General features: G+C 37.6%; 1 protein-coding gene across 1 annotated transcript in view; it reads right to left on the bottom strand.

The window, feature by feature from the left end:
* camk4 (calcium/calmodulin-dependent protein kinase IV) overlaps positions 1 to 15,320 on the bottom strand; it is a 62,350-nt gene that overhangs the window by 9,227 nt on the left and 37,803 nt on the right. Inside the window, exons 7-9 of the mRNA XM_079814653.1 lie at positions 6,461 to 6,551; positions 3,498 to 3,572; positions 3,247 to 3,322 (exon numbers count right to left, since the gene is read on the bottom strand). Of these exons, the coding sequence (XP_079670779.1) occupies positions 3,247 to 3,322; positions 3,498 to 3,572; positions 6,461 to 6,551 (242 nt within the window). The remainder of the gene's footprint in view (positions 1 to 3,246; positions 3,323 to 3,497; positions 3,573 to 6,460; positions 6,552 to 15,320) is intronic.

Genomic DNA, 15,320 nt, shown 5'->3' with positions numbered 1-15,320 from the left:
TCCACTCTTTGTGAATCTCCCCCACATTTTTGAATGGGTTTTGTTTCACAATCCTCTCCAGGGTGCGGTTATCCCTATTGCTTGTACACTTTTTTCTACCACATCTTTTCCTTCCCTTCGCCTCTCTATTAATGTGCTTGGACACAGAGCTCTGTGAACAGCCAGCCTCTTTTGCAATGACCTTTGTGCCTTGACCTCCTTGTGCAAGGTGTCAATGGTCGTCTTTTGGACAACTGTCAAGTCAGCAGTCTTCCCTATGATTGTGTAGCCTACAGAACTAGACTGAGAGACCATTTAAAGGCCTTTGCAGGTGTTTTGAATTAATTAGCTGATTAGAGTGTGGCACCAGGTGTCTTCAATATTGAACCTTTTCACAATATTCTAATTTTCTGAGATACTGAATTTGGGAATTTCCTTAGTTGTCAGTTATAATCATCAAAATTAAAAGAAATAAACATTTGAAATATATCAGTCTGTGTGTAACAAATGAATATAATATACAAGTTTCACTTTTTGAACGGAATTAATGAAATAAATCAACTTTTTGATGATATTCTAATTATATGACCAGCACCTGTATTTATAAAAAAATTATTATTTGTATGTAATGCATGCAGCAAAATACTAAATATTATATATAATTGTATTCATATTATAAATACAGAATAGAAAATGACTTTAGATTTGCTGTTGTCACAGCCAGGTTGCAACAAAGATGATGAAATAAAAGATGCTGGATTTATTTGTACCAGTGTTGTCTTTTATTAGACATAAACTCAAAAAAAGAGAAAAATAATTAAAGACTAGGCATAAAACGAGAAACGGAACAACCAGGTAAATGTTCTGAACCAAACACAGGCCTTAAAGGGATAGTTCACCTAAAAAATTTAAAAATTCTGTCATTAATTACTCACCCTCATATCGTTCCAAGTATGCAAGACTTTCGTTCATCTTCGGAACACAAATTAAGATATTTTTTTGATGAAATCTGAGCAACTTCTGTCCCTCCATTGACAGCTACGCAACTGACACGTTCATAAAGACTAACTAATCCATATGAATTGACCGATTTAGTCAAAATTTTCTGAAGAGACTTGTCGCTTTATATGCTGAACAGATTGAGTTTAGGCTTTTATTCACATTTAAACATTGATCAGCGAACATAAACAGCTCAACCGAACCTGCTTGACGGACAAGAACAACCCTCTTGCGGAAGCTAGAGAATGAACCTCATTGGTTCTTGAGGAAGCTCAAACATGCTGCGTAACATGAGAATGAACCTCATTGGTTCTTGAGGAACCTTAAACATGCTGTGTAACACGAGAATGAACCTCTTTGGTTCTTGCAGAAGCTCAAATGTGCTGTCTAACACGAGAATGAACCTCATTGGTTCTTGCGGAAGCTCAAATGTGCTGTGTAACACGAGAATGAACCTCATTGGTTCTTGCGGAAGCTCAAACTTGCTGTCTAACACGAGAATGAACCTCATTGGTTCTTGCGGAAGCTCAAACTTGCTGTGTAACACGAGAATGAACCTCATTGGTTCTTGCGGAAGCTCAAATGTGCTGTGTAACACGAGAATGAACCTCATTGGTTCTTGCGGAAGCTCAAATTTGCTGTCTAACGAGAATAAACCTCATTGGTTCTTGCGGAAGGTCAAATGTGCTGTGTAACACGAGAATGATCCTCATTGGTTCTTGCGGAAGCTCAAGCATACTGCGCAACACACGAATGAACCTCACTGGTTCTTGCGGAAGCTCAAATGTGCTGCGTAACACAATAATGAACCTCATTGGTTCTCACACGCCCAGCGAACATACTTGAGCTTCCGTTTACCGCAAATGATGTGAGAGTTAATTAATGTTTATATGTGAATAAAAGACCAAATTAAATCTGTTCGTCGCTGTTTGTATCTTCAGAAAATGTTGGACTTAAAGGCTATATTCATATAGCCTGGCTCCGCCTTCCTACGTACTTCCACTCAATTTTAATTTTCCTTCAGTACTCCGTCTGGGATTGCGGTATATTCTCTCCAGTTTCTCCAGTTAAATTTTAACCGTTCCAATCAGCGAACAGAGGGAGTGGCTGAGAGCGATGACGTTGATGTCGTGCGCTAGTTTGAGATGTCATACGTCACGACCAAACATTAGCGATTGGTTATGGCAGATCCAAAGTGGCTCTGGGCAGATCAAATAGTTTAAAACTTCAACAGAGTACCCGCGTTCAAGGAAGTTAACGCTCGTCAATGGAGAGTGGCCAGACTCTCTGTACAATTGAAATCCAGGACCAGGCTAATATTCATATGGACTCGTTTTTTGATTTATGAACTCTTAAAGAACTTTTTGAAGCATCAAAGTGTCCGTTGCGTAGCTATCAATGGAGGGAAAGAAAGCTCTTAGATTAATCAAAAAGATCTTCATTTGTGTTCCAAGGAGGAATTCAATTTTTTACAGGTTTGGAAAGACATGAGGGTGAGTAATTAATGACAATTTTCATTTTGGGGTAAACCATCCCTTTCAAATACACAGAACCAACCAATCAATGAAATGGATGCAGTTGCAACTAATAATCCAACAATGAAAAAACCCCACCAAAAACAGAAACAAACCATGAATATTGTGACAACTGCAAACTAAATTACTACTAATTAACTAATTAAATTGAACACTACAAGACTAATGTTTGTCACTACAAGACTATTGTTTGCACTCTGAATAGTAAAAATAATTACAGAATCGTGCAGTTTTCTTTTTGTAATTTGTGCTACTTTGATTCTACAAAATATTATCATTAGTGGTTTGAAAGTGCATACATACATTAATGTCTATTTCACTTGAATTCCATTGGAATACATATTGAGATTAATGAGTTTTCAGAATTAAGAGCTATGGCTTATTCAGTGAATAACAAGCCGGTTCCTTACAAATGGGTCAAATGGGTTTTTAACAGCATATGTAGGCTAAATCATGACATATTTTTTAAAACCGACAAAGACTGAAAACTAAGAGTGTTTGTTTAGGGCTTTTTTTTCCAAACTTTCTTAGACTTTTTGTTTTTCTAAAAATAATTTATATCCAATTCCTGGAATTACACACAAGAGTTCAACACGTGCTTCACACTTTTCATGAGTGAATCTGATGTGAGACAAAACCAGCCTCTCGCAATTGATATGACAGAGAGATTGAATGACTAAGCACAGCATTCTTGTGAAAGAATAACTTTAGACAAGTATGTTGTGTCACTCACAAAATGTACGTGATAACTCCCACAGACCACATGTCAACCTCAGGGCCATAGGCACATCCCCGTAAAATCTCAGGAGCTGATGGAGAGAGAGAGAGAGAGAGAAAGAACATCAGAAGAAAAGAATGAAGGGGGAGGTGACGCGCTACTGTACTGATGCTGTATAAAGACTACATTTGTTCTGTAATTCTCTTTGTGGAAATAAGCTACAGATGGTGCTCTGTAAAAAAAAAAAATCTCTTTAATGAACTCACCACAATAGCCTGGAGTCCCACACACAGTCTTCATTGTTACCTGATCGTCTACAATTTTCGACAAACCAAAGTCCGCTGTAAAGATAAATCACACCAAATAAAAACAGTTTTAACATTTTCTTTATGACAAGGTGCTTGTTAACACAAAACTGTGTAGTAGTAGTAGGGCATCACTAAGCAAATTATAGGGTGTTCGGGATGGTTGCTATGTGATATGTGTCGAGAGCATATCTAGTTAATATTTTACTGCAAAAAATATTAATATTTTGTCTAACCAAAATGAACCATAAAGACTTTTGTGCATTGAAATTAAAATGGTTGATACATTGTTGCTAAAATAAAATTTCTGTAAAAAAAGTGACCACAATTTTTTTAATGGTAGCATATATAAAGTGCCTTCCACTAATATTGGCACCCTTGGTAAATATGAACAAAGGCAGCTTTGAAAATAAATCTGCATTGTTTATCCTTTTGATCTTTCATTCAAAAAATTCACAAAAATCTAACCTTTCATTGAAGTAAAACGATTGAAAGTGGGAGGAAACTCACATTATGAAATAAATGTTTTTCTCCAATGCAGGTTGGCCACAATTATTGGCACCCCTAGACATTCTTATGAGTAAAATATCTCTAAAGTATACCCATTCATATATAAAACATTTTGACTAGGTGCATGAAATTGTCCAGCCATGACTTCCTGTTCCACAGGAGTATAAATATGAGGAAACACAAAGGCCAAATTCCCTTAATCATTAATCACAGTGAGTAAAACCAAAGAATATAGTTCTGATGTGCAGCAAAAGATTGTTGAGCCTCACAAAATAGAAACTGGCTGTAGGAAAATAGCTAAAGCATTGAAAACCCTCATTTCTACAATCAGGGCAATAATTAAGAAGTTCCAATCAACTAAAGAAATCTGTTAAAAATCTGCCTGGAAGAGGACGTGTGTCTATATCGTACTAATGCACGGCGAGGAGGAGAGTTTGAGTGGCCAACGACTCCAAGGATCACAGATGGAGAATTGCAGAGATTAGTTGAGTCTTGGCGTAAGAAAGCCTACAAAAAAAATTATCAAACAACACCTACATCACATGTTGAATGGGAGGGTTTTAAGAAAAATCCTCCTCGCTCACCCAAAAACAAACTCCAGCATATTCAGTCGTCAGACACGATTGGAACTTAAACAGGACCGGATTCTATGGTCAGATGAAACTATAAAATAGATGGGTTTGGTGCAAACAGGGATAAAAAGTACCCCATGTCCACAGTTAAAAATACCACTGGATCTTTAATGTTTTGGGCTGGAGGTCCTGGACATCTTGTTCAGATACATGGTATCATGGATTCTAGCAAATACCAACAGATAAAAAAAAAAAAAAAAATTTTTTTATAATTGGCCGTGGTTGAATCTTCCATCAGGACAATGATTTTTTTAAGAAATTAACAGCATTATTTAGCAAGAATGTATCAACAATAAAGTGACAATGAAGACTTTCATATTGTTACGAAAAAAATATTCAAACAAATTCTGTTCTTTTGAACTTTCTATTCATCAAAGAATACTAAAAAGAAAATTTTCCTAAGCACCAAATTACTTTATTAGAATGGTTCATTCTTTCATAAATAAATATATGCTTGTGCCTAGTCCTAGTGCTTAGTATACTAGTGCTTAATATTTGTTTAAGCATTCCATTAAATTTGCTTTTGGGATTAAACGTGACCTGGACATGTTCTCATGACATTAAGGCCCAATCCCAATTCCATTTCATACCCCTTCGCCTTCCCCTGCACCTACCCGTTCCCCTTGCCCCTTGAAACAGAGCGGCAAAGTGTAAGGGTGAAAATATTCCCCTAAGAAATGGGACACCACTACTATACCATTACACGTCATCATACGTCGTCATCATACCCCATTTATTTTATTAGTGTCCTGTAACATTTAACCAGTATGAACAGCAGTGAAGTGCGTAGGCTAAATCTAACAGAAATCAAGCATGTTTAATGAATTACTCACTCCCAACGTAGTTTTGCGCTGTATTTGTAGTTTTCGGTTCAAAAAGGTATGAGCCTTCAATTTCCTGAGACAATAAAGAATGATACAGAACATACAAGACTGGTGAAGCCTCTTTTCCATCGGGCCAAACTGTTCTCTTTGTTTATTAACCATTTCATTCCGTGCTGATCCGAGCCGTCCGGTACAGATATGGTTTCGTTTTCTACTGTGGTGCTGCGATAATGGAGCTCTTTGCAATGTAATATAAACGAGTCAGTCGTTGCCTTGATCACGTGATGTAAATATCGACTGCGTTATGAGGGATGACCAGATATATATTTTTAACGATTATTAATTTGTGTTCATATCACTCAAATAGTGCGTTTAGCAAGCTACGGAGAAACTGGCTGCCAGGCGACACACAAGTGATCGATCCCGAGTTGCAACATACACACATTCTAGCAGCACGGTAGTCGGTGGAGGGAAACTCTTCATACCCCTTCGTTCGAAGTGTGGTCCCAAAAATCTTCGTTTGAAGGGCTGTCTGGCCCTTCCCCTTACCCCTACCACTCCAGCCAAAAGAGAATCGAGACACCCCTACCCCTTCACGTGAACGCGCAAAACAAAGGGGTAGGGGAAAGAGAAGGGCAAAGGGGTAGGGGAAAGAGAAGGGCAAAGGGGTAGAAATGGGATTGGGCCCTAAGTCACTTGCTTTGCACAATACTTCGGTTTATGAGTTTGTTCAAATCCTTAACCCAAACTATGAATGACTATAAAATACTGAGGAATTCATTACAAATGAACAGTGAAAGCTACATTTGAATGTGACATAATTTCAGTGATTATTCTTCTTTAAAAAAGTGAACGTTCCTCTAATGCACAACAGGATCATGTTTGCAAGCTGATTCACCAACAAGAGATGTTTAGTCAAACTGTAGTTCCCCCCCATCAGGCGAATGGAGAGCCTTACCTATTTTGAGCGGAGCATCTGGCGCTGATGTGGCGTACAGCAGGTTCTCAGGTTTCAGGTCTCTGTGCACTACACCATTCTCATGCAGGTACTGCAAACAGACATGTAGACACAGGGGACAGTCTCTTATTAATCTGTGGTGTCACATGTGACTGTACAATATAGTGACACTAATTAACATGCATTGCCTTCACCATTATTTGAGTAATAATATTTATAGTTTTCAAATTCATATGGGAATCTCCTCTGTGGTTGGTAAACAGATTAATCTGGGCCTGATAATGAGCAAATTCAAAGTAATGACCAAGCTGTACTGATTAAACGTGTTTCATAACTGACAGAATTTAGTGCATCAAGAGATCGTTCCTCTGCTCGGAGGCCATTTAAGTTTTACACTGTGTGCAAGGAAGCACTGTCTTGATATTCCTCTAACATTTTATGCTTCTTTATCTGGACACTGATTTGTAGATCATTATTGTCTAAGTGTCACACTTGCTGTGTATATAATCCAAAAGAGAGAAAAAGAAACCAAAAGGCGTTTTAATGAACAGAGTAAAGCACTAGCATATCAACAAAAGACAAAGGACTGAAGAAACTGAGGGCTTAAATACACCGGGATGGCAATCAACAGAACAATGAACAGGTGAGGACTAATCAGGAACCATAGTAACAAACAAGTGGCGGGAAAACTCATAACAAAGAAAACCTGGGGCCTGTACTATGAAGCTGGTTTAAAGGGTTAGTTCACCCAAAAATGAAAATTCTGTCATTAATTACTCACCCTTATGTCGTTCGACACCCGTAAGACCTCCGTTCATATTCGGAACACAAATGAAGATATTTTTGTTGAAAGCTGATGGCTGAGAAAGGCTTCAGATAGGCCTCCATTGGCATTCAGTACATTTACACTCCCAAGAACGATAAAAGGCACTTAAAACGTCGTTACAAAGTCCATCTCACCACAGTGACTCTACAATAATCTTACGATGCGACGACAATAGTTTTTGTGTGCAAAATAAAATCAAAATAACACCTTTATCCAACTTGTTATTGCCTTCCGTGTGTGCCTCCACGACGCATGCGCGAGAATATGACGCAGATCCGGTGTTCGCACAGATGACCCAGAAGCGATTTGTTTACAATCAGAGGAAGACGCGCGTGTCTAAGCTGTTGGATTCTACGTTGATCGTGCTTTAGGTCTCGGCGTAGTTCTCAAAATGGGGTTAGAGTGTGCATTTCATGGGTTCCCGAACACCGGCGCTACGTCATATTCTCGCGCATGCGTCGTGGAGGCACACATGGAACGCAATAACAAGTTGGATAAAGGTGTTATTTTGATTTTTTTTTGCGCACAAAAACTATTGTCGTCGCATCGTAAGATTATTGTAGAATCACTGTGGTGAGAAGGACTTTGTAACGACGTTTTAAGTGCCTTTTATCGGTCTTGGGAATGAAAATGTACTGAATGCCAATGGAGGCCTATCTGAAGCCTTTCTCAGCCATCAGCTTTCAACAAAAATATCTTCATTTGTGTTCCGAATATGAACAGAGGTCTTACGGGTGTCGAACAACATAAGGGTGAGTAATTAATGACAGAATTTTCATTTTTGGGTGAACTAACCCTTTAAGTGGCTAGCCAGGTATGGTTCAGTTTAGTTTGCACCAACTCTGGGTTTTAGGGACCATGAAAGTGGTTTGGATTTTAGCAGTGTTCATCGCCACAGTAACTTACACTCCACGCTAACCTGGCGGGACAGGTTATGTTCTGGATAAGACATCTCAAACTGAAACTGGACCAATCAGCTGTGAGCAAAGTGACACACCTCTGACGAAATACACCCTTTTCACATTTCCGGGTTTCTCAGAGCGGAAGTCACCATAGTTGGGTTAACTTTTATAGCGGTGACTGACAGTACACATGAAATATTTGTTTTGTGTCCCCATTTGCTCAAATAGCAAAAGACAAACTCCACAAAAGTGATTCCACAACTTTCAACAAGAGGGAAAATTAGAGTGAGATTGATAACGGCAGTGAAAGAGAGAAAGATGTTAATTTTTACCATCACTCCCATAGACGCTGTATTAGAAACACCCTCACGGCAGCGGTAACTTGTTTTTTGTAATTCGATGCAAAAGTAATATAATGCAAAGTATTAGTGTTATAAATGTATATACATACAAATAAAAAAAAAAAAGGAAAATACAAAAGAACATTGCAGGATTTACAATATTGATGACCGTTAAAACGCGTCATCACTGGTTCCATTCGACCGTAAGTGGACTGCGAAGTGAACTTCAGAGGGTTCCGCCATCTTAAGTGAGATTCCAATCCAAAGGGAGCGAACATGTTCAGTCCGAGGGTACTGCGAACGGCGTAGGAAAGAAGAATTCATTTTATGAATATGTAAACCAATTAAAAATTGGCTGATCACTACTGATGTCACACCTAAACTCAGGATCAAAGCCTGAGTTGACAGAGAAAGTTGATGATCAGCGTAATGGCACCAACAAAGCCTGATTGGATGGTTTTGGTTTTGACAACTCGAAACTAATCCTGTTTCCTGTAACTAATCCCTGGTCGAACCAAAACACAGGGACTAGAACTCAAGCAAAATGCATGTGACACTTAGGTCTGTTATTCAGAGGCCTGTTTCATGAAGCTAGTTGAACAAACTCTGAGTTTCAGAGTAGTTTTAGAGTTGACAAATCCATATAAATCCAACCTGGGGCCTGTACCATGAAGCCAGTTTTGCTGGCTAGCCAGGTAAGTTTCAGTTTAGATTGCACCAATCCTGGGTTTTAGGTAACATGAAAGTGGCTTGGCTTTTACTGTGTTCATCGTCATAGTAACTTCAGCTTCACAGCTTATGTTATGGGTTAGAGAATCTGAAATTGGACCAATCAGCTGTGAGAAAAGTGGCATGTCTGATGCAGTTAAGTCACTCCCCCAGTTTCTCTTGCTCCAAATTAAAGATCAAAAATATATATTGTCTGGCTTTAATGACAATTACTTAATACAATAATTTGATATGATTTATAATTGATTTATATATTTATGATTGATTTATACAATTAATATATACATAATCCATTACACGCAAGCAATTTTAGTTTATAAATGATTAAGCATTTAGTTTAAATAAATATGAATATATACAGATAATAATATATTATATAAAATAAGCTGTATAATAAATAAAGCTTTACAAATGTGACCTTTGAGTCTCTCTCTATATATAATAAACATTCTCCTTCAACTCAGGTTTAATCCAGAGTTTGTGCATGCACCTGAAACTGTGACGCATGCCACAAGAGAGATATAGGGGTAGTGGCTTTATTGCATCAGATACATGTTACTTTACTCACTGCTGATTGGTCCAGTTTTGGTATGCTCTAATCTCTAACCCAGAATAAAACTTGCACTGGAGCAGTTTAGCAGTGTAGCATAAGTTACCATGGAGAGGAAAGCCGCTAAAAACCAATCCACCTTCTTCATCTCGAAAAACCAGAGTTTGCTCAAACAAATCTCAAACTTACCGAACTGAAACCAGCTTCATGCAACAGGCCACAGGTGTTTGTTTTTGTGAACTTTAGATGCAAATTGTCAACCACATAACAACCACAAAAAGAAGCCATTCTTATATGTTCAATTATGTTTTGTTTTTTTTGAGGCACAGCAGAATTTTTCCATAATTTCCCCCACTTCTTCAGTTATTCTTAATTTGCATTCATTAATATTCATTAGTCATCTTGAATGTTGTTAAATTGTCAATACAACTGACAATTTAAAAACTTTGAGTGTACACAGATCCCAGAAATTGACTTCATAAACTAATGTTGATTTCTTAAAAGGTTACCATTATGGTGATTAGTGTTCCCTTTGGTTGCGCACTTGGTACTTCTTTTTAGGGAAGTGCAGAAACGAAGCTTCTGGAACAGTGGGGCTTTTACAACAAAATGCGTTGGTACTTCGAGGCTTTTGACACAGTGCTTTACTTTCTCTATCTGGTGGTCAATAAAAATTCCTACACCAACTGTGTCATTCTGATGTTTTATTCATTGGGAAGGTTTATTTGTACATTTAATACATTTTATTGTATTTTGCACAATAAAATGACAATAAAGACTTTCTGTTCTTCATTTTTACTCACATCAAACTCCTAAATATAATGTTTAATACGCCAATAAATAGATTTTTTTTTTTTTACTATTAATATAGCAACACTATTTTTCTCACAAAATGCTTTCACCACAACCAACAGCAAAAACGACATCGATATGAATACAGTAAGAGCTTCGTTGTGCAGCATAACAGTGTCATTCATTATAACAGCAGTTTGGGCAAGTGTGCAGATATACTCACAACGTGTGATTGACAGCTTCAGCCATAAAGAGAGTGTTCTTTGATTGCTATCTGTAGTTTAATCACAATTTAAATAACACATTTGTTTCATGCTACTAAGAGAAACAATGTGAAGTTGATCGTTTAGTCACTGGCTCGATTCACTGATGCATAAACAGTATTAAATGATATAGAAAGAAAGTCTGCGTGAACTGGAATAATTAGCTACACATCAAAAATCACTGATCACAGATCAGGCATTAATGAACACTGTTATTTACTGTTTGTTAGGTTAGGTTAGGTTAGGTTAGGTTACTTTATTGATACCCGCAGGTAAATTTGTCTTGCAGTATGATGACATAGTGAGTAAAAGGCATCCGTATCACAAAACAAAACAAAACAAAACATAATAAACAATAAATAATAATAATTATTATTACATGATACATGTGCTCAAGGCCACCACTCCACAACTCAAGACTTAGTATATAAACGAAAGTACCAGCGGGTGGAATGTTTCGAAATGTCTCTTTGCATAGCAAAGCACTTTCAATAAAAGGATAGGCCTATATTAAAGTATATAGCCTACTTTTACATTTTCGCTGCTTTCTAAAAATGGTTTTCGGTTACCTTAAACAAGCTACAGCTGCTTGAATCCCAGTGCAGGAGTTTACCTTAATATACAACTACACCTCCCTACATATCTACATATACTTATGCCTATATAAACATACATGCGCAGAAACCCTATTTATTATTCAACACTGTTAAAACAGCAGGAATAAAGCTGCTTTTATACCGCTTTGTTCTGCACCTTGGGACTACAAACCTCCGTCCAGAGGGAAGAAGCTTAAACTCACGGTGCCATCGTTTAAAATAGAATTGTTTGTGTCGAGTTTGTGACGGTGTTGTCGAATCCATATCGTAAAAGTCTGTTTGTAAAGCCTGTGCTGACATTGCGACTGAATTAAATGTAAAAAAACTGAATCCATTTTCTTTAAATTCTCTGGGCGGGCAAAGCAGAGAAAGGGGAGGTAACCTTTATCCGTATGACGACATATAGGGAAGATTCCATATTGGCCAGAAGGCAGAGCATGATATACAACTGAGCATTACACCTACAGTATCTCCATTTCTAGCCACTGGGGGACCATAGATAGGCTAGGGAAACTCATATTAATGTTAAAAAAAACTCATAAAGTGAAATTTTCATGTCATGGGACCTTTAATAGTAGTATTTTAATGAACAATAATACACCAAGTTAAAAAAGCTACATACATATAGGCGTGACCAATATAATTATTATAATGTAAAATAATATTGCACTAAATGGATAGCAGGTATGGGACAGCATAATCGATGCACTTTGTATTTGAGCCCGGCGTGACGTGTCAGTGAGGTAACGAAGCTTCATTTCCACAGGTCACGTGACAGCCTCATTTCAAGCAATGTTCCGGAACACTCAACCCTGTTTCGAAGCACTAGTGCGTCGACAATGGGTGTCAAACTACCATCCCTACTTCTTTTACTTTACTACAATTTTGCAGTAGTTTTACAAGAAATCCCAGTTATTTGTGTTTTTAAAGGGGAAACCATAAATTGGTTGCTTTTTAAAAGTGATTTATCTTCAAACTATCATTAATTACTCAACAATGATGATGCCCATCAGGGTTGAGAAGTTCACGGGAATTGGGCTACTTTTAAACTGTTGCCGTGGGTTGGTTTTGTTCCTGTGCAAAGGTTTGACATGCATTGTAATTGACTGAAAAGCGTGGATTGAAATATTTTACCCATTTTATAATCTACCAATGATAAAACTGTGCTAGATGAGTTTTGTTAGGGAGGAACACTGGTAAGGAGCCTTTGAGTGCCTGTGAGCTCCTTTATGAAAACAGACTGTTAATGATTACTACTATATAGTGGTTTTCAAGTTGAAATTGTGTATAATGCTTAACAGTGACTGTAAAATATGTATTTTAGGTATAGGAGGTCCATATTCAGAGTTTTGATATTTGGTTGCCTACAGTCAGTGTTGCTATGCGGTTGCAAAAGTATTTGGAGTATACTAGGGTTTTCTGGGTTGTTGCTAGGTGTTTGAGGTCAACTTATGTCTAACAAATTGACCAGTTAAAGGGGCTATCTGTAGAATTCAAAAACCCTTGTTATTAGCGACACCGGTGGCCGTTAAGTAAACTGTAGCAAGCTATTTTTTTAAATAGTAAAAATAAGTTAGAAAAATACTTTAGCAGCGACATACTGGTAACAAACATCCAGACGCTGATGAATATGTAAATATGTGCGGTGTGCTTTTCTCAATTACAAGATAAACACACAACAAAAATGACAGCACTGAGAAAACAGCAGTTAAGAAAGCATCTTATCATAGCAATATGTTGCTTATGTTTGCACAAGCTCTGCAATTCACTCGCATCATGTCATCAGAATAGGTAATTATAATTACACTTTTATGATAGTTTTAATTTAAAGTATGCTTGAGACTATAGACTATTTGGCTAAGTGAGATTATAGTTTGAATGAATTCCTTTTCTTTGCATGACACATTGACATAGCAGTACAGAATAGCTCTTTTGTCATTATCCTGAACAGTGTATTGCATTAATTTTATGTGTCATAGAATAGAAGAGAGGCTCATGGGAGCGCGTGTAACCATTACATCCTTTGGATTTTCAGTCTACAGGCTTTCATAGACAACCTGGGAAGTCGGGGGACAGTCTAAGAAGTTCATAGACAACCAAAGTTAGAGGCCCCTATATATAGCCTCTAACCAAAGTTAAATACTTAGTGTTAGGACTTTGTTCAAATCACTATTCCTCAGAATGAGTAATGCTAAAAGTGACGCTTGACTTAGCAAACACCACTAATTAGACCAACACCAACGTCCATAGCTCACAACAGTTCTGTGTTTATAATCAAGCCCGATGCACTTGCCAGTGCCTTGGTGAGTGTTACCACGGAAACTCATTAAACAGAGTAGCATGGGCCATAAGTCTGCCTGGTTACAGCAACACGTGGTCACCATATAACATGTGCTACTGAGGGAACTGATGAACCTGATAGAGATGCCCAACCTGAAGATGTGTGAAAGCTATTAATACCAGAAACAACAACAACAAAAATTATTTATTAGCTAGTATTATCCGATAATGGAACCCCTAAAAGGTTCTATATGAAGTGCCTGACATGACCCTTTAAGGTTCTAAATAGAACATTTTGCAACACTTTATTTTCCCCTTAGGGAAATATAAATAATCAAAGACAGACCTACTGTGAGCTATGATGTTGCTATACTATATACTGTTGTTACAGCCATCAGCCCACATGATTTTAACTTTTTTTTTTTTTTTTAAATAATCATGTTAAACAGTAGAATTCCAGATTAAAAACTACATTACCCATGACTTTCCACAAATCTCCACCAATGAAAGAATCCAAACAAATAAATCACACCAAAATGGTTTATTTCCTCCCACTACTGTCACCTGATGGAGTTTTGGTTCCTTGCCAGTGTCGCCTTTAGCTTGCTCAGTAGGGGTTTACAAAACATTTAATATTCAGTAATATTATCAATTTGACTGCACTGACATTATTGGATGAATGACTGGATGACACTATGGGGCCTATCATACACCCGGCACAATGCGACGGCAGGCGTGATGCAAGTGTTTTTTGCTAGTTTTAGCCCGACGCAGTTATCATTTTCACGTCCAATGCCACGTTGTTTAAATAGCAAATGCACTTGCACCAATCTGTTCACCCATGGGTGTGCTGGTCTGAAAACGAGGTGTGTTCAAGAGCATTGTTGAGACGGTGCTATATTTTTTTTTTTTTTTACATTCGGTGCGTTGCTATTTTGAGGCAACTGAAAACAACTGCACCATTGACCAACAAAAACCTGGTCTAAAATCAATAGCGTAGTATTTTTTGTGTAATTTAAAGGGCGCATTAGTAATGTGCACCTATTGGCAGGTGCACAACGTGCGTACACTCTGCACACAGGGCACTCTGCACACAGCAGCACACAAACATTTTTAAATATTAAAAATAAAAGGATTACTCTCTGGAGAAGCGTTCAGTCTTTCCGCTCGCAAATGTAAATAGCGAATCCGCCATGGTGCAAGCGCAACCATGCTCAAAACACACCCATGACTCATTAAGAGACTAGTTACATCCCTTTTGCCTGGTGCACTGACTGTTTTTTTCCCATTGTTAAACTAAAAGTGGATTCGGACACACCCTAAGTGCACCTGTGCCATGCTCTTCAGACAATGCGCTTAGATCGTTAAAATAGGGTCCTATGTCCTCTGTAGAGCTGCTTTATAGCTGAATCAAATTTGTTTTATAATTTATGAACTTTGCGGCATCAACACTGTTATTGATCTGAATTGAATCAACATTGAACTGAATAACGAATAGCTGCTTAAAACTGCTTATAACATATATATAATCCACATCTTTAAATCAATAGTTTTTATCCATCATTTTTGTTTTGATTATGT

The sequence above is a fragment of the Gobio gobio genome (genome assembly GCF_949357685.1).
Source record: "Gobio gobio genome assembly, chromosome: 4".
Classification (NCBI taxonomy): domain Eukaryota; kingdom Metazoa; phylum Chordata; class Actinopteri; order Cypriniformes; family Gobionidae; genus Gobio; species Gobio gobio.
This window is presented reverse-complemented; position numbering and strand designations above follow the sequence as displayed.